General features: G+C 41.8%; 1 protein-coding gene across 1 annotated transcript in view; it reads left to right on the forward strand.

The window, feature by feature from the left end:
- PPP4R4 (protein phosphatase 4, regulatory subunit 4) overlaps positions 1-22,015 on the forward strand; it is a 128,676-nt gene that overhangs the window by 70,307 nt on the left and 36,354 nt on the right. Inside the window, 7 exon segments of the mRNA XM_015415517.1 lie at positions 5,243-5,390; positions 6,175-6,248; positions 13,469-13,575; positions 17,515-17,622; positions 19,477-19,598; positions 19,755-19,877; positions 21,644-21,813. Coding sequence (XP_015271003.1) covers positions 5,243-5,390; positions 6,175-6,248; positions 13,469-13,575; positions 17,515-17,622; positions 19,477-19,598; positions 19,755-19,877; positions 21,644-21,813 — 852 coding nt within the window.

Raw genomic sequence — 22,015 nt, forward strand, 5'->3', positions numbered from 1 at the left:
TCACTGCTGGTGCTAAGTGGGATGGTGGGGAGGGGAGTTGTGTGACACAGTGATGCCATTTTTGGCTGAAAAAACAGAAGTGATGGCACTGCATTGCATGATGTTCTGGGAATCCTTCCGATACTTATGGTAAAAAACATAGAGATCAGGAGGGTGGGGATTCCTAGAGCATCATGCAATGTGGCAGTGTTAGTCCCAGTTCTTCAGCTGGAATGACATAGTGTGATGCCATTCCTGCCTGTCTCTGCCCTCCCAGTCCTCCTGCCGTTCTGGTTTCTACTGAGTAAATCATTGCTTTCATTGCAGAAGTCATGGGAGGATGTTCTGGAGACTGTCTAGGGCTAGGCCAAGATGTCCCTGGTTGCTAATTTTGAAATTCCAAACTGTATTTTCTGATGAATTATGCCTGCCACAGACAACCAACCATTGCTTTTACTGTAAATCGTACAGGAGTGGTTCTTGAGCTAACATAGGCTAGGATGCTCCAATTCCCTTCATCTTTGGCACTGCAGTTCCCAGGATCATCCCAACACCAGCAGCCAGTTTTGAGACCCCCTAACATTATTTTCTGATGAGTTATGCCTACCACAAACAGATGAGCATGCAAATCCTTTTACTATTCTAGATTTAGATATTTATACTCCATTTTCCTTTCCAGTAGTGAACTAAAGTGGTTTACAACAGTGTTTTGCCATCCTCCATTTTATCATCCGTATGAGATCGGGGCCCTGGGACTCGACTGTGCGACTGAACAACAACAAGGCCAGGATGCTCCAATTCCCTTCATCTTTGGCACTGTACTTCCCAGGGTCATCCCAACACCAGCAGCCAGTTTTGAGACCCCCTAACTTTATTTTCTGATGAGTTATGCCTACCACAAACAGATGAGCATGCAAATCCTTTTACTATTCTAGATTTAGATATTTATACTCCATTTTCCTTTCCAGTAGTGAACTAAAGTGGTTTACAACAGTGTTTTGCCATCCTCCATTTTATCATCCGTATGAGATCGGGGCCCTGTGGGACTTATTGCAGTTCCACAGGGCTTGCTAGATGGAGCTCTTCCTCCGGGCAGTCGGTTGAGGCAGCAGATGTCCTCCCCCCAGCTTTTTTGGCCAATCATCCATCAGTGGCCTGGTCCTGACTGGACATCTGACTAGATATCGGATTGCTTGACATCTGATCACTCTGTTTACATGGTGTTTTATGATATGATATTATTATGTGCAAATTGTTATTTTAACATTATTTTAATTGTATTATTTTAATTGTTGTACATCGCCCTGAGCCCATTTGGGGAGGGGGGTATATAAATCTAATAAAATAAATAAATCTTTATAACAATAACCCTGTGAGCAATGCCCCCTCTAAACTGTGGAGTCCTGTGAGCAAAAATTCTACTTTGTGAGCTTACTGGCATTAAAGTTGTGAGTGAGCAGTTTGGCTACTGCATAAATTAGTTTGCTCTGAAGCCATCCTTCCTGAGCTAAGACAAAAATGTGTGAGCTGGAGGCTGAAAAACTGTAAGCTAGCTCACACTAACTCGGCTTAGGGGGAACTCTGTCTGTGAGGTAAGTTAGGCTCCGATCACACCACCGAGGAAATGCGGACGGGAAGCAAGGCTATTTGACCCGGGATGAACTGACGCACGTTTGCACAATCAGACTTCTGCCCGCCTGCCCCACAGTTCCGAATACTACTAACCTTTCCTCGGTGGCTTTTTGCAAGCTCCTGCGGCGCAACAAGGCACCCCACGAATGACTCCGGGACACGGGACAGATGTGTCTGTCTGATCGCGTCCCTTTAATCCGCGGGGGAATCGTATGTGTGCCGCAGCTTCCGCTCCGTGTGATCGTAGCCTTGGACTGGCAGAGAGTGACGGGCCCAAGGTCAGCGAGAGCTTCCATGACAAAATGGGGAACTGAACCTGGATCACTTACAAGAGGAGGAAATGTGTAAATACAAGGATGGAACAATTTCTTATAAAGCTCGTATTTCCCCAGAGGTTGAGAAGAACTACTTTGTAAACCCTTGCCATTGATTTAAATGAGAATCTCTTACGCTAGCTTTAGAAATCAAGGATACTCCAGTTGACAGTATCGATGTGCAGTCACCAGGTCATGTAGTTAATTGCTCTGTTCCTTTAACGAGATAAGCAATAAGGTTTTATTTGAAAGGGTGGTGAAAATTAAAACAAAGAACCCATAATGGGAGAGCAGAACTGTTTTAATTAGGAGTTTAATTCAGAATAAGCAGTCACATGCAAATGAAAGCAAAAGGGACTCTTGTAGCACCTTTAGAGACTAATAAAATGGATTGTGGCATGAGGTTTTGTGCACTTGTGCCCATTTAATCAGATTGCATGTCTATAGTTGTCAAATTATACATCAACATTCCGGTGCCAGTTTTGTGTTTTAAAAAATAGCAAAAGCCCTGGTGGTCCAGGAGAGAGGTGGTGGTGGCTACTTCTGGGGGATTTGGGGGGGCAGGGAAACTGCAGGGGAGCCAAACACTCAATCCAAACAGCAGTTGCCGTGGCCATCCTGAATGGTATGGCAAACTTGATGGAGGTCTCAGGAGGAACATCTGGAAAAGGAATCGGTAATATTCCCCTAAACTTAGGATCTGCAGATCCTGCTACAAAAAGCTCGCTGATCATCCACAGAAAACTTTGAAGATAACATCTTTATGAAGCCTTCTGGGACTCTCCTTTTGGGCAGGGTCTGATAACTTAAGAGGGGTTGTGGCCACCTGGAGGAAAGGGTGGGGTATAATAAATAAAAAACCCTGACTGACAGTGCCTTCTTCCCACCCACCCCAGCATTCTCAGTCTCATTTTCAATTTATTTTCCAGTCAGAAAGTATCATGTACAAACTGTAGGAATGTTAGTGAAAATTGAAGGCAAAGCCTTTGTATGCATCCTTTTGTGACAACCAAGGAAAGCATGAAGTGTAAACTAGTTAGAGTGCAGCTCATGGATAAGATGCTAAAATGTATCAAAGCACGTGGGCACTATGATGAATATACCCAAAACTACTTCCTTAAAGAAGAATAATTGTGTTTCCTAATATACATATATTCATATGTGTAATTCTGGGGTGACATTTCTCTATTCAGCTGTCATGGCTTTTCATCTTGCATGGAGGAAATGAAGAACACACTTTCTACTCAAACAGCAGCTGTCAGCAAAATCCACAGGCCATGTTGATTCTCTTGGACGTCATTTTAATTTTGTTCAATAAAGTTCCTCTGAGGCACTGGTCTATCTAAATATCAGTTATCAAAGAAGGTTGAGATGCAGAACCTGTTTGATTTTATGTGATAGCAATTGTGTACATTTGAAGGAGCCTGCCTGATGCATCGTTGGCTTTCTTTCTGAAAATATTGTAAAAATTAATGCTTGCTTTAAACTTTCGTTTACTGTCAGGTTATGCGTATGAGCAGATTCTCTTTACTGTCTGAAAAGCAGGCTGGGTGCCTCAATAAAACTGATTTTTTTGGCTATAAATGCTTTTTCTGTGTCAATAATATGGAGAGGAAAGTTGCAAATTGTAATTTTAGAACTGCTTTGGAGGTCTATAGTACATTTATATTTTTTACTCTGATGTAATACATACATTGAAATGAGTTCTACTTACATTATAGTCACAGATTCATACTGTACATAGGAAAAGATAATACATTTGCAAGGCCAACAGAGTAACTAATGTTGCAATTAATAATCAGAACACAATATTATAGTTCATTTCAGTCTTTGTAATACTGATTTTTTAATGCACTTGAATATGTATCAATTCTCTAGTGACTAGCCTGGGAAACCCTAAAGCATGATGTGATGTTGTGGTGAAAGGGCTCAATTGGACTGGGAAGATGTGAGTTCAAATTCCTACTCAGCGTGAAACCTCTTGGGTAAATGTAGGCCAGTCACTTTTGCTCAGCCTAACCAATCTCCCAGTGTTCTTGTGAGGATAAAATGGAGGACCAGAAAGAATTCTATACATGCTGTTCTGAGCATATGTATTTATTATTATTTATTTGGGGGAAGATCGGATAAAAATGTGATGATAGACTGATGTGTTGTAGAGCCCTTGGGCATGTTCCAGAGTTGCTCACCATGCAAAGACACATTGCTCCTCACCCACAGAATCCCTATTAGTGGATTACTGGTGGGGGAATCACCTACTGTCAGGAAGCAGCACAGGGACCACAACATTGCCTTCAGCCATTTTTCCTCATCGGAGCGAATGGTAACCATTAATTTATATTACAGAAAATAAATGTGTGAACTGAAGGTCACCATTTCAGAAAGGTACTTGTTCCAGATTAATCCAGTGTTTGTGAAGAGGAGCAGGTTTTGTTCCCCCACCCCACTGTCCCAGAGTATATAACCTCCGGCCTTTTTTAAAAGAAAGGGAGAATTCTAAAGTTGGCTGGCCCTGGCTTTTAAATGTATGACATTGTAACCTGGCTGTTTTGTATATAAATAATAAGATTAACTAAAAGAGTATGAAACTAGATAGAGGCTTGGATCCCACCAAGATTTTCACTGGTGATTTTTGCTGATTCCCCCTCCCCCAGGAGACCCCCCCCCGGTATTCTTGGGGGGGGGGGTGTTTCCCTGTTCCTAGCAGTAGCATTTCAGAGTGTGCTTTGAGCTGCTGTGGGAAGGAGGAATTGGCAAAAATCCCCACTGCTTGCTCCTGTGGAAATCAAGGCAGGATGCAAGTCAATTGGTCAAATAATCCGTGGCTTTTAAGAACAGGCAGAGATTATGTGTATGTTTTTACCCCATAGCGGAAGTAAGGCCACCTAAATTCTCAGTTTTTCTGACTGATTTGACTGCTTTGTCAACAAGAGTGATGCCTTGTCAGTCATCTTGAAGTTCAAGATGGCACCTGTAACAGGTGACTAAATCCAGTATAGCCAGAGCTGTACTCTGCATGCCTGTGGCCCACTCCACAGCACTGTTGGATTCTATTTGATAACACATTTGCAGAAAAACCTCTGGGCATAGTTTTGGCAAGAAACTCCTTAGAGCTAATCAGGCAGTATTCGGGGGACAGAGTGGGATATGACACTATTTTCAGGTGTTGCCTTCCGTAAACTTCTTCCTTACCATGCGATTTATCTCTCACAGGTGATTTTTGGCCTGGCCATGTCCTTACATTCTGTAATGGTTGGATTTTCCTTTGGTATCTGTGAATCTCATCCTTTTGCTTAAATCTTTTTCTGATTACACAGGAGGTCTTGCCTGTTGCAGGGGTGGAAATGCAGTTAACAGCTGCTGTTTCATTTTTGACTATTCTACAAGAGGAGTCAATATCCATCCATACTTACACCCACTCCCTCCTACACATCATTCTACAGAATCTGGAGCACAGAGATGCAGGTCAGGGGCATGACAAGCTGCTGATTTCTTAGCTTGCTATGCTTTTTTGTTTGCTCAGTGACATACTATTTAAAGCAGTGCATGCACCAACAACAAAAAAACCCAGTGATACAGTGTGGGTTTGCCAGCTGATTGTGCTTTATCAGACATGCGCTATGCAGTATTGCTGTTGATTAGTTGTAATTTCGTCTTCACTCACACTCGATGTCTGTACTCCCATCTAGTCCACTATTGTTTGGGTTGAGGTCCAGAGATCAATGAATCGGATTCGGAGCAGATCTCATGCCATCTTTGTAGGACTGCCAGCTGCCCTGAATTAGTTGGAATAGCACAAAAGAAAAAAACCATGCCCTAGATCAAGAGGCAGCCTGGCAAAGACAGGGAACTGTCCCAAATTGAACCATTATGGAGTACCTCATTCGTCTGGGGGATTTACTGAAGGGGAAGAGGGCAGGAAGTTCCAAAATAATCAGTTAAAAAGTATATTATTTAAACAATGCTGTCGTGCTAGATAAATGAACCTAATGTGGGCTACGTGGGCTAGAGGGGACTCACAAAGAGAATTGGGGCAACCAGGCGATTTAGATAATAGTCTGCTAAAATTACCATTAAAGCTCCAGTCCTCTGAATTCTGCTGACCCTTTTTCAGTCAAAACATGCAATACGTGAATCTTTTAAAAAAGCATTGCAGTTGTGTCATTTAAGAATTGTGAAGTGAGGCTGTAACTGAAAGGAACCTGTGTTATAACATGCACATGCAAACATATGTATATTTGCCCCGCAGGTGTCAGTAATGCGTGGCTGGAAACTCTTCTTGCTGCAATAGAAGCTTTGCCGAAAGAAACCATCAGACACGAGGTAATATTTTTCTCCCTGGATAGGTGCAATCCAGCTGTGTTCACAGGGGAGGGTGGATCATGCCGTATAGTTTTCTGAACATTCATTCCATGTGTTTTCACTTAACAGGGAGTACCTACAGTCTACTGTACTGTAAATTGAAAACAGAACCTTTGGTAAAAAAAAAAACCTATCTCTGTAGATAGGGGTAATAGTGTACAATAAGTGCATGTCTGGGTTGTTTCTAGTTTACTTGGTTGTTGTACAAATCAAAATATTATTATATTTATAAAAGCAGTAAATCTGGCTACAGTGTGACTGTCTTAATGTATTGTCTTCTTAAAGTAGGATGTTGCTGCTGTTCTAATGTTTTTCTTGTAAATTTCAGTCCAATAAGAAGAAAAGTGCTTTACATATTAATAAACAGATAGATATATTGATATGTCATCCTAGCAGAGTTTTGATGGCATCAGTAGAAACAGAGTAACTGATAAAAATCCAACTTTCGTTTTGCAAGCAATGAATTTTCAAATATTGGTTTAAATAAAAGCTGAGGGTTTTTTTGGCTTTGGCCTGTAGTACTTTTGTTCTGAAATAACGAATTTGATGGTTGCAAAATTCACACTATCTACTAGGCTCTAGAATAGAGATCAGTATAGTTTAGTGGTAGAAGATGATATGAGAGCTAAGTCCTTCAAATCTCATCTCAGCCATGAACTCACAAGATTGCCCTAGGCAAACCACTGCTTGTCACCTTCATCATTCATTTTAGGTACTGATATGGCTGGATTCATGTCATCTGTCTGCTGAGGGGATGCCTCATCAATGGAGCAAATGAGGAAAGGCTGTTTTCAAAAGATACCAAAAGAAGAAAAGAAAGAGTCCTATAAAAATTAGCCATAGCTACTGAGGAAGAGAGGTTGATGTAAATGTGCTGTGTAGATGTGGCAGTGTTTTCCCTATTCCTGTCCCTACTCCCTACAAAAGCTGTTGAGGAAAAATCAGCATGACAAAAGAAGAAAAGAAAGAGTCCTATAAAAATTAGCCATAGCTACTGAGGAAGAGAGGTTGATGTAGATGTGTAGATGTGGCAGTGTTTTCCCTATTCCTGTCCCTACTCCCTACAAAAGCTGTTGAGGAAAAATCAGCATGATTCTGTAAGGGAAGAGCTTGTCTCACTAACCTTTTAGAGTTCTTTGAGCGGCTGAACAAACATGTGGACAAGGGTGACCCAGTAGATGTTGTTTACCTACACTTCCATAAAACTTTTGATAAAGTTCCTCATCAAAGGCTCCTAAGTCAACTCAGCAGTCATGGGATAAGAGGACAAGTCCTCTTGTAGATTAAAAAATGGTTAATTAACAGGAAACACAGCGAGAGTATAAATGGGCAGTTTTAACAGCGGAAGGTGGTAAAGTAGTGGGGTACCACAGGGCTTGATACTAGGTCATTAATGATTTGGAGACTAAGCAGTTAAGTGGCTAAGTTTGTGGATGACACTAAATTGTTCAGGGCAGTGAGAACCAGGGAGGACTGTGAGGAGCTCCAGAGAGATCTGTTGAAGCTGGGCAAGTGGGCGTCAGTGTGGCAAATGAGGTCCAATGTGGGCAAGTGCAAAGTAATGCACATTGGAGCCAAAAATCCTAACTATAAATATACATCGATGGGGTCCAAACTAGCAGTAAGTGACCAGGAGAGAGGTCTTGGAGTCGTGGTGGATAACTCACTGAAAATGTCGACTCAGTGTACAACTGCAATAAAAAGGGCAAATGATATGCTCAGAATTATTAGGAAGGAGATTGAAAATAAATCAGCCAGTATCGTAATGCCCCTGTATAAATCTATGTTGCAGTCTCATTTGAAATACTGTGTACAGTGCTGGTCACCACACCTCAAAAAAGATATTATAGCATTGGAAAAAGTGCCTAAAAGGGCAACTAAAATGATTATGGGGATGGAATACCTTCCCTATGAGGAAGGGTTAAAGAAGTCAGGGCTCTTTAGTTCGGAGAAATGACAATTGAGGGGGTGACATGATATTGGTTTACAAAGTTATGGATGGGATAGCGAAGGCAGAGAAAAGAAGTACTTTTCTCCCTTTCTCACAATACAAGAACTCATGGGCACTCAATGAATTTAATGAACAGTAAGCTCACAACAGGTACTTCTTCAGCCACAGAGTAATAGACATGTGAAATTCACTGCCACAAGAAGTGGTGGCAGCTACAAGCATAAACAGCTTCAAGAGGAGACTGGATAAACATATGAGGTCCATCAGTGGCTATTAGCCACAAAGGCCTTAATCCTCTGAATCCCAGACCAGGAGGCATCATTAAGGGAAGGTCTCAGCCTCTGTGCCATGTTGTTGACTGTCCAGAGGAACTGGTTGGCCAGTGTGTGACAGGATGCTGGACTAGATGGACTATTGTTCTGATCCAGTAGGGGTATTCTTATGTTCTTATTCTCAGAAAGAGGATTGAAAGTAAATCAGCCAGTATCGTAATGCCCCTGTATAAATCTATGGCGTGGCTTCATTTGGAATACTGTGTACAGTTCTGGTCACTGTACCTCAAAAAAAGATGTATATCATTGGAAAAGATGCAGAAAAGGGCAACTAAAATGATTAAGGGGATGGAACACCTTTTCTAAGAAAAAAGGTTAAAGGAGTTAGGGCATTTTAGCTTGGAGAAATGACAGCTGAGGGGTGACATGATAGAGGTTTACAAAAGTATCCATGGGATAGATAAGGTAGAGAAAGAAGTACTGTTCTCCTTTTCTCACTATGCAAGAAGTCGTGGGGACTCAATGAAAGTAAAGAGCAGTAGGCTCAGAACAGATAAAAGGAGGTACTTCTTTAACCAAAGAATAATTAATACATGGAATTCACTGCTGCAGGAAGTGGTAGATAGCTTCAAGAGGGGATTGGATAAATGTATGGAGCAGAGGTCCATCAGTGGCTATTAGTCACAAGGTATAGATGGGAACTCTTGGTCTGGGGCAGAGGTGCTCTGTATTCTTGTTGCTTGGGAGGGGCATCAGCAGGAGGGCTTCTGGAGTCTGACCCCACTGGTGAACCTCCTGATGGCACCTGGTTTTTGGCTACTGTGTAACACCGAGTGTTGGACTGGATGGGCCGTTGACCTGATCCAGCATGGTTTCTCTTATGTATTTAGAAGAAGAAGAAGAAGAGATTGGATTTATACCCTGCCCTTCACTACCCAAAGGTGTCTCAGAGCGGCTTACAAACTCCTTTCCCTTCCCCTCCCCATAACAGACACCCTGTGAGGTAGGTGGGGCTGAGAGAACTCTGACAGAGACTGCTCTTTTTCAAGAACAGCTGTGCCAGAATTATGGCTTGCCCAAGGTCATCCAGCCAGGTGCAAGTGGAGGAGTGGGGAATCAAACCCGGTTCTCCCAGATTAGAGTCCGCACACTTAACCACTACACCAAACTGGCTCTCAGTTTGAGGAAATTTGAGGAAATAGGCCTAGGCACACCTACTGCAGTCCTTGAAGTCTCTCTAGCTGCTGTTGATTGTTCTAAGCCCCTAGGAGATAGGGAATGTCCTTCCGTCCTCATATATCTAAATAAACAGAGATGCCTTTCAGATGTTCTCCATGCCACATGGTAGCTGCTTATCCGTGAGGAAGAAAAAGAGAAGACTGAGCCAAAAGCTGTAGCAAATCGTGTATGTACAATGTTCTGTACAACATTCAGGATTTTTTTTTTAAAAAGGACCAATGGAAGATTCCTAATTAATCAATTCCACTCCAGCTAATTCAAAACACCAAGTCCTGGATGAGGAGAAGCATCCCAAAATGAAAGGAAGCAGTTTCCTTGTCCCAGTACAGGTGTATTAGAGCTCTAAATATTAAATAGACTCACAATTCTGGCAATATCATACTGCAAATATAGGAGGTTTATGGAGGGCCTGCTGGTCTAGAGTGCTGAATTTGCTTAGCTTGCTAACTTGCGGTTTGTGCAGCTCTGTTGTAAAGATTGTACAGATAATGTATGCAAAGTGCTTTGAACACTCAAATAGCATAATATATATAGTAAATATGATTGTTACACATTTCAGTGGGATTTGCAAATGTGATGGTCTCAATGTGTTCTAATCATCCAGCTGTAAATTCTTTGAAGGGGAATAACCATGTTACCAAAGGAAAGCTCCATGAACTGTTTTCTTGTACAACAAACATGTTAATTACTAGAATCCATAGTCTTCTTTTCTTTTTTAGAAATTGCATTTAATGAGTACAAACCTAAAAACCTTGGTTTGGGGAAGACACAAAGCATTTTGGTTTAGTTCCCTCTAATGTAATTCCACTTAGAAAAATTCAATTGACTTCTGTTGCACTTCCTCTCTGGAATCAGTGTAAAACAAGATAATATTAACGTTAGTAACTTGCTTTGTGAGGATTATAATTGGCAAGATGTTTTTAGTATCGTGCTGGAATGGCATGCAGGCTTTTTCATAATCTAATTAATTAGAGTGCAAGAAAGTACTCTGGAGTTACATTTGCTGGGGATATCAAGTCTTTCTTTTCGGGTTTGTTTCCGATTTCATACTCTTTCATGCTCATCACAGGAGCTTCCTCATAAGCCACTCCTGGAAGAAGAATAAAAAAAATTGGAATGTCTTTTGTTGCATCCAGACTACTATAATTTTTCAAGTAGTTTTTGTCAAAAAATAGCATCAGGTGATGCAGTGCTCACTGCATCCCAAGACACATTGACATTCAGCACTGCTTTTTAAAGTTTCTTTTGCAAAACTTTTGCAGAACCTTATATCTTATGAAAGAGACACAAATCTTTTGTAACTTATCTGGACAGAAGCCATGAGCCATTTTTCTTCCAAACCGCTATTCTACTTTTTTATCCTCTTATCCTGAGTGCCTTTGATTTTCATTTTTAAGTACAGAATTTGTTTCATTACCCATTCATTAATGTTTAAACCTAGCTTCACATAGAGATGTGAAGGCCCAGGGTGGTGGGGGGATGTTGCCATCCCACTCTTCCCAGGTTTTTTTTCAGTGGGAAAATCAGAAATTTCCAGGAGCGCTGAAAAAACATCTATGAAATATCTTTTCTTTGGGAATGAGAGAATAGATTTTTACTCACTCATAATAAATAATATAAAGATTTTGATGTCACCTAATGGACAGTTTCACAGAATGTTAATTTCTGTGGATAGTGTAGACATATGCACCATATTTTCAAAGATAGGTTTATTGTTTAAATGATAATACATTATTGAAGTTATTTCCCCCCCCCAATATTGATATCAAAGTATGTTGCTAATCGTATCTTGACTGTATTAGACTGTTTCTGTCTAATCTTGTTTACAACAAATTTGTGTTTTTAAATTCCAATTTATTATTCCTTACCTCTCAGGTAGCAAAATCAAAAACTAATATATATGTGCTAAGGTAGCATAGAGTGCAGAGGTTTGCACCTTTCTCTCTCTGATATTGGGTATACTCACAACTTTGCTTGCAGAAAAGTGTACTTTCCTAAGAAGAATTACAAACGTTTCTATTTCCAAGGAAGTCAGTGACTTTAAAACAGCATAACTCTGCTCAGAATAGCACCACAAGACACTTATAATGTTAAGTTTTATTAATATGCCAAATTGTAACATTTATGCTTTGCCATAAATGCCATAAACATTTTCCCCCATGCTTTCATATTTTCCAAAAATTCTATTCTCTAGCTACACCATAGTTCAATGGAAAAAGTGTTGAACAAAGGTCTTGCGATTAAGGATGGGCACAAACCAGTTCATGAGCCAGAGAGCGGGAACTTGGCCTGGTTCGCAGCCCCTGAACCAATTTTCGAGGAAGGCATCTTCCCCGAACATTTACCATACTTTTGTCCAGTTCGGCTGTTCGGGCCATTTAAACCTAAGAGCTGAGCAGCAAGGTCCGCAGCTGACCTGTTAGGTTTAAATAGCTGTGATTTAGCTCCCCTCCCCCACTTCTAAGTGGTGGGGAAGTGAAATGGACCAGTGAAATGGCTCACAGCCATTTCAGCCTAACAGCTGATGGGCACACCCACCCAGGGGGTGGAAGCGGGGGGAGGGGAGCTAAACACCCTGCTGTTAGGCTGAAATGGCTGCAAGCCATTTTACTGGTCGGTTTCACTTCCTGGGAGGAAGCAAAACCGACCGGTGAAATGGCTGTCAGCCATTTAAACCTAGCAGCGGGGTGAGTCTGCCCATTGTTAAGTTTAAATGGCTGTGAGCTATTAAACCCATCAGTTTCATCCCCCTCCCCGCTTCTAAGGGTTAAATGGATGGCATTCCTCCCCCCTTCTCCTGGTTGTGGCAAGCTGGCTGTTGGTGGAAGGCTTGAAGCAGGAATTGCATCCTGTTCCACCTGCCACTGCTGACCTGGTGACTGGGGAGGTTTGGAGCAGGAAGCGCACTGGACCTGCTCCAATTGTCCCACCCCAGCCACTGCCATCCAGTGATGGGGGGAGAGGACTTGGAGGGCAAAGCACTCCTGTGTATTTGGATCCAAGCCCAGCACCTCCTTCACCTAGGTTTTGAGGTCAAGGGATGGACACTTGGAGTAGAAAGCATTCCATGTGTGATTTCCACTCCAGGCTGATGCTTATCACGTTGGCTGCTTCAGGGACTAGCAGAGACAGGGTAGAATACAAGCCCTCACACATCCCCCCCACTTGTATTTTCCTAAGAACTGAGAAGGCACACTTGCATTATGCTAATCCCAAGGAGTGGAACATTTAGGAGCAAGTGAGTAACTAAGTCACCAGAGCCTCTGGACCTTATTTTGCGGTAAGAAGTCCAGAGCTGAAAAGCACGTATCGTGTGATAGTTTGAGACCAGATGTTATTAACATGCTTGTGCTCCGTGTACTGTGAAAAAGTTAACTTCTCCGGATAGGACGCATTTTTCTGCCCTTTTGAAAGGAGGAGGAGATTTACTCTTTTACACTATGCTCGTTTGAACTGCACTGTAGAATTTTTGTGGCATTACCCTCACATGGTTTTTTACGAAGGCAAAAGGATGTACCTCATGTCATGTGAAGTGAGGTGCAAGCTTTTTGTGTGTTTGGTGGGGGTATTTTTTTGCTATATATGTAGCTGATTAGATAGCCGACATCAACAGCAGTTTTAACACGTACAGTAGTTCCTAATGTATGTTTTTAGTGCTTTGCCTCTTTGTTGACTTAACTCTAGATTTATTTTTTCCCCTTCCATTTTTTCTCCTCCAGATCCTGAATCCTCTTGTTTCCAAGGCACAGCTTTCCCAAACGCTTCAGTCTCGCTTGGTTAGTTGTAAAATCTTGGGAAAATTAGCTAACAAGTTTGAAGCTCATATGTGAGTAGCTTGTATGTGTTTTGGATGTCCTAATAATTGAAACATCTACATAGGGAGACAAAGGGAGCAATCCTAAGTAGGTCTTCTTTTTATTCTGTGGGTCTCGCTCCCAGGAACATGCTCCTAGGACTACAGCCAAAGTGACACGTATCTGTGCCGTGGGGAAAAACTGACCGCTTTCAAATATATGTACAAGCTTACATGGAAACAAGCCAGAAAGGACTGATCCTGTGTGTGCATTCTTATTTTTCTTTTCCAAATCTGAATGAATGACAACTTGCAGCACTGCACCTGTAATGAGGGCCCCAGCATTTTCTCAAACGTTGGTGTGTGTGTTTTTAAGTAGTATTTTCTGCACTAATAATAATTTCCAAAGGTCATGGAAAAATGACCTGGTTTCATCCTGATTTCCATATTTACCCACACTGGTTTTCATCACTATTTTTGTGTGTGTGTGTGGGATGCTTATCAAGTGTGTTGTTGTTACTTGTGCCCCAAGTTAAGGACTAGATGGTTGCATAAAATGGTAGCACCTGGACCTGCATGAAGGCAGTTTTGATACCAGTTTCTCCTGTTCAGTCCATTGAAGTCAGTGAGTTTAATACTCTGCTTAGGATGGCACTGTAAGGGCCTTGGTATCCTTTTGCCTTTCTTAAATTTCAGAGGATCGATGCTGGTAATAGAAATGCCAAACAAGGTGTCCTGAGATTCATCATGGTTCATATTAGTGTTCTTCATTTTTTTCTTTGTCTTAACAATGGGGGAGATAGAGGTGTGCCTACTTCTTTATACAGCAATGCAAATGTCCACCATAACCCTGCAGAAAGGTGCTTTTTAAAGACCTCCTCCGTTGTGGTGGATCCCATCAAGCAACTAATTATTTATCTGCCCATCAAACTGCATGAAGATTCTCTTGGTTCTTCACCATTGCATTCAACATAAAATAAGAACAAACCTGGTTTTATTTTGCAGACAGGTGCCACAGTCTTAAACATTTGCACTGGCATACCTCTCTGTGACCCTACTGTACTTCCAACAGTGGCTTAAGAGCAGGTTTTATGGTGCTGTATTATTGTAGTTACTGGTATGTTCCAATCCTAATTATGTAAACCTGGTACAACAAGAAAACCATTTGGCTGGAATCACCTTTGGGTGAAGCCCTTTTCTTCTTCTAGCTGCAGATATCATGCCTTACAATTTTCTGTGCCAACACATCCTTCTAAGTGTTATCGATTATTTAGGACTAATGTCCTAAATAATTTAGGATGATGTCCTAAATTATTTAGGACTGGCCCCACTGATGGACCTCCTGATGGCACCTGGTATTTTTTGGCCACTGTGTGACACAGTGTTGGACTGGATGGGCCATTGGCCTGATCCAACATTAATTTCTCCTATGTTCTTATGTTCTCTGTGTGCTTGACCATTATCTGTTGGAAGCCAACAGATCAAAACAATAGAAAAGGGTACTGAGTTGAAATGTTTCCTCTCTGCCAGTGTTCCCTCTAAGCTTGAGTTAGTGTGAGCTAGCCGACTTTTCTTTAGCCTCAAGCTCACACATTTTGGTCTTAGCTCAGGAAGGATGGCTCCAGAGCAAACTAAGTTATGCAGCAGCCAAATTGCTCGCTCACAACTTTAATGCCAGTAAGCTCACAAAGTAGAAGTTTTGCTCACAAGACTCCACAGCTTAGAGGGAACATTGTTCTCTGCTATGACTTTACCCCCTTATTTGCCAAGATTCCCCTCCAGGGGGATTCTGGGGGTTGGGGCTGCAAATAATACATTTGCCCATTTTAGTGATCACGATGCTAGCAATTATATTCCCTGCCTCTGTCCAATCTCATTGTTTCCCTTCCTCTTTGCCAGAGTGAGGGCAGAAAGCATTAGCTTTATTCTGGTTTGACTGTGTGGCAGCATCACATAGCCTTGTAAGATTTGGCCGCATGAGGATATCACAAAGACAATTCAGAATGAGGGCACCAAGCAGTGCCCTTTTGTCTGATTTGGCATCACAGCAAATGCCACATAGCCTATCAAATTTAGCTCTGGGACAGTATCAACAACGCCAAACCAGAATGAAGTTAGTACATTCTCCCCTTTCTCTGGCACAGATGATGGACTAAAAATGGTTCAGAGTAGTGGCTTGGGGCATGGTCCCCACCGCTACCAGGACTGTGATCAGGCAGCAGGGAAGGAGAAAACAAGGTGAGTGGGTGGATTTTGTGAATAGGGATGCCAGCCTCTAGGTGGGATCTGGGGAAACCCTGGAATTACAGCTCATCTTCAGAGTAAAGAGATTAGTTCTCCTGAAGGAAAAGGATGCTTTGGAGGGTGGACTCTGTGGGCATTGTAGGCCACTGAGGTCCCTGTCCTCCCCAGGCTCCACCCCCAGATATCCAGGAGTTTCCCAACCTGGAGCTGGAAGCGCTTTCACTGGTGACCAGGGGGACCTGGCAACCCTATTTGTGAAATTTCTTCTTCTTTAATGAGAGGAAAATGTTTATTATAAATAGTTTGGCTTAGCCCTTGCACAAACTTTGACCAGTTGGAGGAACTCTTATGACTGGAGCAGAGCTGTCTTTCCTGAGCAAATGCATCTCAAGTTGTTTTACCACTGTTATTAACTTGTAAGTTAGTGGTTTCCATTAAACTCCTCCACTGTTTTTTTTTAGTAGTAGTTGTTGTTGTTGGTAAGCATTTAAGGGTGACCAAACAATTATGGTTTGAATTTAATATACATGAAAAGATTTGTTTTTTAATATTCAACTGAATTTTATTATTAGATCTGAAAGATACGACTCTACTTAATGTCAACAAATTAGTAGTTAAGAATTAATTAAGAATTGGGTCACAAGAATTTTGTATTCAAGGACAGGTCTAAAACAGATTAATGAGATCTGAATGACTAGACAAGCCAAAAAGAAAACAAAAGTTTAAAGGCAATTTAGAAATACTTATATATACTAATTTATCTAATTTATATATACCTTGTTGTATGTGAGAAATAAGATACTTTGGAAAAAGGACTCTCATACAAATTCTCCTGTAAGTCAGCAGCTAGTGATCTGGGTACATTTGTCCTAAACGCCTTGGTTAGTACAGCCCCATTTAAATCCTTCTCCATTTATTTGAGTTAAAAGGACCCTAGATAATAGCTGGATCCAACTAGCATTTCTACTGGTGAAAAGGAAGGAGTAGTCTGCAGTGACCACCAATAAAGCCTGTGGTGGGATCTTAGGATCTGCATGTGGAATATAGGGTCCCCTTGTAAGGTTGCCAACCTCCAGACAGTGGCTGGAAATCTCCCAGAGTTAGAGCTGATCTCCAGACAACAAAGATCAATTCCTAGGGAGCAAAACGGCTTCTTTGGAGAGTGGGCTCTGTGGCATTATACCTTCCTGGGGTCCCTCCCCTCCCCAAATCCCACTGCCTCCAAATCTCTAGGAATTTCCCACCCTGGAGTTGGCAGCCTTGTCCCTATGTGGGATGGGCGGGTGTAGTCAGGGGGAGTATTGGGTGAGATTGAATGAAAAAGCTGGCTGAATCTAACCCAGTAATTTGACATGAGAAATTTGGAATTGTTTCCTCCAACAAGAAATCCAGATTAAACCTTAGTTCTTAGCGTGGACAAACTATGTTTTATATGAAAATTTTAAAAGATAGGAAGACTCCTAAATTTTTGTTTTGTAGTTTAAATCAGTATTATTGTAACATCGTGCCTACATGTGGCTTACTAATGGAAGCCGCCCTGAGCTACTGGATAGGGCGGGGTATAAATCCCAAAATAAATATAAATAAAGAAAGAAAGAACTGAAAAACTTTGCATTTATGGTAAGATGTAATATGACAATTGCAGTTTAACGTAGTTGGAAATGGATGTGTCAGCTACAAAGAGATCAGTTTTTCTAACCATTAATTTTTTTTTAATTGTCTTTTTAGCATTAAAAGAGAAATTCTCCCACTGGTAAAATCTCTCTGCCAGGATGTAGAATATGAAGTCCGTTCCTGCATGTGTCGGCAACTGGAGCACATAGCTCAAGGAATAGGGTGAGCTCAATTTGGAAACTACTACATATTTTATAGATAGTTCCAGAGGAATGGTGATGTTAATATATAACTACAAGAAGAACTGCTGCACATAATAGTTGGCAACCACACATATAGGCAATGTGCCAGATGCTTAAAGTGACGGTACAGAGTTGCACAGTGTACCTAAAGCATAGGTCTGGGAGAGGCTGTGGCAGTCGGAAGGCTCCAAATTCAATTCCTAGCATCTCCACTTGAAAAGGATCTCAGGTGGCAGGAGCTAGAAAAAGACCTATGGTATACATCTTTAAATATAGACTGTTTCCCCTCACCCAGGGACCAGTGTTCCCTCTAAGCTGAGTTAGTGTGAACTAGCTCACAGTTTTTTAGCCTCCGGCTCACACATTTTTGCCCTAGCTCAGGAGGGATGGCTCCAGAGCAGGCTGATTTATGCAGGAGCCAAATCACCTGCTCACAACTTTAATGCCAGGAGCTCACAAAGTAGAATTTTTGCTCACAGGACTCCACACCTTAGAGGGAACATTGCCAGGGACCCACCCATTGCTTTTTCTGTTATGTTCTTTCTCTGTCTCCGCTTACAAGCTGCTCAACTTTGGCATCTCATCACCCTTCATCTTGGGGAAATATGCCAGCTCCTGAGTGGGGAGAGCATGTAGATTTTTAAAAAAATGCAAATTAAGTAAAAAGTAAGTGATTTTTTAAATGCAAATTAAGTAAAAAGTAAGTGATTTGGATAAGAATGTATGTTCACTGAGGACCACCACCACCCTGGCGGGACCAAAGATTTACCTTTATAAGAAGATGCTTGTTTAAGAATCCCACCAATTTTGTTTGGGTTTTCTTGTATCTTTTGTCTTCCTATGTGTTTGTTTGGAGAGTGAACATGACTCATGGCTATATGTCTTCCTTTTTGACCTCCAACCATTGGCCTTCTCTCTCTCTTCTTTCAAGCCAGAGTTTACATTCCTGTTATTTCTGGAAGCACATTCGTGGGTTCTCAGTAGCACTACCAGTTGGTGGGCTAACTTAGAGGATTTTTCAGTGCCATCCTATGCAGAGTTACTCCAGTCTAAGGACATTGATTTCAATGGAGAAAGTCTGCACTGCCAGGATTTGCGAATAGCTTGAAAGATTGCACTGCCAGTTTTGCGAATAGCTTGAAAGTTTCACATTCTGCTGTGATTGTTAAATGCAGTGTGTTGATAAGATTTATTGTTTGGTTTGAGAATAGCTACAAAGAGAGAGTTGTATGCACTGTAATAAAATATAATTTCAATTGGAAGGAGTTGCCAGTAAAATGATGTAGTTAATCAAGAGAGGGGGCATTCCATCCGTGCATCTTGTGTCTGTGAAAGGTGACTTGTGGTGGCAGAACACAAAGGTGACAATGGAATGAAACAGTAGGCTACAACCCATTGGGTTGGATCCAGCAGGATATTTCCATGTGCATTAGAGCCCTTGTTTAAACATAAATATACTAAGACCACGCTGGCACCTTGCTCTAAGTTACTTGCATTTCCACTTGGGCAAGACATTGTGCAAGATATTCAGTTCAATTCAATTTATTACAGGTCTATATGACCAAAGTCTTGACCAAGAGAAGAGTGCAAGATATCGCACAAGTAATTAGCAGCTGATTCTTCCTAGTCTATATTTCAATATATGCAGAGTTACTGCTTTCGCAAGTGAGCTTCCGTTCCAGCTCATGCATTGCTGGACCAACCCACTGTTTGTCTAAGTATGTGGAGGTTCTTTCTGAGGACGCACAGGTGACTGTTTCTGATGTGAATGTGGATAATATAGTTTAGCTGGCTTTGGTCTTTTCTGAATGTTTTGATTTTTTTTAAATTACAGGACGGAGCTGACTAAAAACGTTGTGCTTCCTGAGCTGGTAGAACTAGCAAGAGATGAAGGCAGCAGTGTACGTCTTGCAGCTTTTGAGACCCTGGTTAATCTGCTGGAAATGTTTGACGCAGGTATGTTTAGACCTGGAATTACGGTGATTGCAGTGCTGCAGCACTTCTTCTGACTGCCACTGTGACATTCAGTTTTAATATGCTTATGCCCGCATTTTGATTACACATCCAAGAGGGCAGCACCGCCTCACCTTTATAATCTTTTCTGTTTTTCAGATGATAGAAGTCAAACTGTCCTCCCGTTAGTGAAATCATTCTGTGAAAAATCCTTCAAAGCAGATGAATCTATTCTGGTTTCATTATCTTTCCACTTAGGGAAGCTTTGTAACGGACTATATGGTATGATGGGAGAGGTTGCTAATGCTTTTTGTTGTTGTTGTTGTTTATGTTTGGGTTAGAATTTTCTGAATGCTTCAGTCCTAAACACACTAATCTCCTAAAGAAAAATGGGGCACTCCAAGTCAACATGATCAGGATGAGAGTCGTGTATAATTAAATGATTGAATCAGCGATCATTCCCCCCCTAGAGAATGCAGGATATTTATTTATTCAAATTTCTAATCTGCATTCATCTCCGAAGCTCAGGGTACATAATGATAGCATTAGAAAAAGATAGATCCTATCTTATTAAAATCAGTTTAAAATAGTTAAACAACTTAGAACACATTGTGTTGGATCCAGAAGTCATTTTACACCGACAGTAGGGACTTCCACCGGTGGAACGGATGTTTTCTGCCCCTCCCCATCCCTCTGCAACATACTGGACTCTCCATAATGCTGTTCCTGGGAAACAGGGAAGCATGGGGCAAAGTGGGGGGTCTGCCGTGGGAGGGGGGAATTGGCAAAAATTGCCTGTCTCGGATTCAACCCAGTATAAATAATGAACTGGTCTCTAAATCGTTGCTATTTTTCTTAATCCTGCTTTGGATGTTCACAGTCAAGACAGACAGAAAAGGGAGAAATGTATTTCTATGTCCTGCCATCGGAATATTTTGTGGCCAGTCCCTCCCCAGCACGGGATGCTGCCATTGAGGTTATCAAAATGGATCTGCTAGGGCTAGCTTGATACTGCTGTGAATAATGCTGGGCTGCTGCACCCCTAGAGATAGCTTTTTCTCAGTTCTGACATGGCAAGATCCCTCCTGAGCTTCCTGATTAAGTAAGTCAACGCTTCATACACAAATGCATTCACCTGAAGGAGGGACTGGAAAACAAACTTGGCTTGTGAGCAGAATCAACCAAAGTCTTGCTAAATGCCCACCATGCTCTATTCTCATGTGATTCATGGTAGCGTAGCAGTTATTTACTACCTACACATTGTAGAAAAGCCCATCAGCAGGATTTTAAAAACCAAATATCATCCTCCAGTATTTAAAACCCCCAGACTCTGGTGCAAGCGAACCACTCTAGAGAAATAAGTGACCAGAGATGCAGTGGGCGTTTAGCTTTGTGTCTTGATTAAGTTATCTGTATCTACTCAGAGTGAAAAGCCCCACAGAGTGCGTGAACAAGGCTTTATGTATGCCTAAAGGGGCTTGCTGGGTTGCAGCCTTTGTATTTGCAAGTGCTGCACTGCAGAAATCAAGTCTATTTGGTGGACTACGCCTTAGTTCCTGGAGAACTTTGCTGCTGCTTCACATTGACAGGCAGACTCTTCCCTTGGAGCAATCATGTGAGAACAGGTGAACAAATGAAACTGCTTTCTGGGGCTAGAACTTACCCTGTGTTATCCTTACATATCCAGACCATTGGTCCATCTCGCTCAGTAATAATGTCTACTCTTACTTGACAATGCCTTTCTAGAGGCCCAGGGAGAAGAAAGTCTTTTCTGACACCTGCTACATGTTCTGAACATGGGATCTTTTGCATTCAATGCAAGTGCTCCACTACTGAGCCATCATCCCATACTGAACCCCTTGAGGAAGGCTAGGCTGAAAGGGTAACTTGTCTAAAATCACCCAGCGATCTTCATGGCTGAGAGGGGATTTGAATGCAGGTGTTGAGCTGTTCAGCACTAGCAACTCTGTCTGCTGTGTCACACAGGCGGCCTTGGAAGACTTTTCCTGTGCTGTTGTATGTGAGTAAAATGCCTCTTTTGTTTGAAGGGATTTTTACACCAGAGCAGCACTTGCGATTTTTGGAATTCTATAAGAAACTTTGCACACTGGGATTAGAGCAGGAAAATGGACACAGTGACAACCAGGTGCAACTCCAGACGCTAGAACAGGAGAAGAAGTATATCTCAGTGAGGAAGAACTGTGCGTACAACTTACCAGTGAGTGGATTTCTGGTTTTTATCCTCAAACAAATCCATTTATAGCCCTGTGTGCAAGGCAGTCTTGTAAAAACCCAGAGCAGAGTAAGCGCCGGAAAGTGTGTCGTCTCTCAAAACCGTAACTGTCTCTCCTGACTTTAAAGAGGTCAGATTCCCCTATATCCACACTTGAACAAGAACCGTGAAACTAGCAGGTTTCTCT

Source organism: Gekko japonicus, unplaced genomic scaffold (assembly GCF_001447785.1).
Source record: "Gekko japonicus isolate JY-2015 unplaced genomic scaffold, Gekko_japonicus_V1.1 scaffold1684, whole genome shotgun sequence".
Lineage (NCBI taxonomy): Eukaryota > Metazoa > Chordata > Lepidosauria > Squamata > Gekkonidae > Gekko > Gekko japonicus.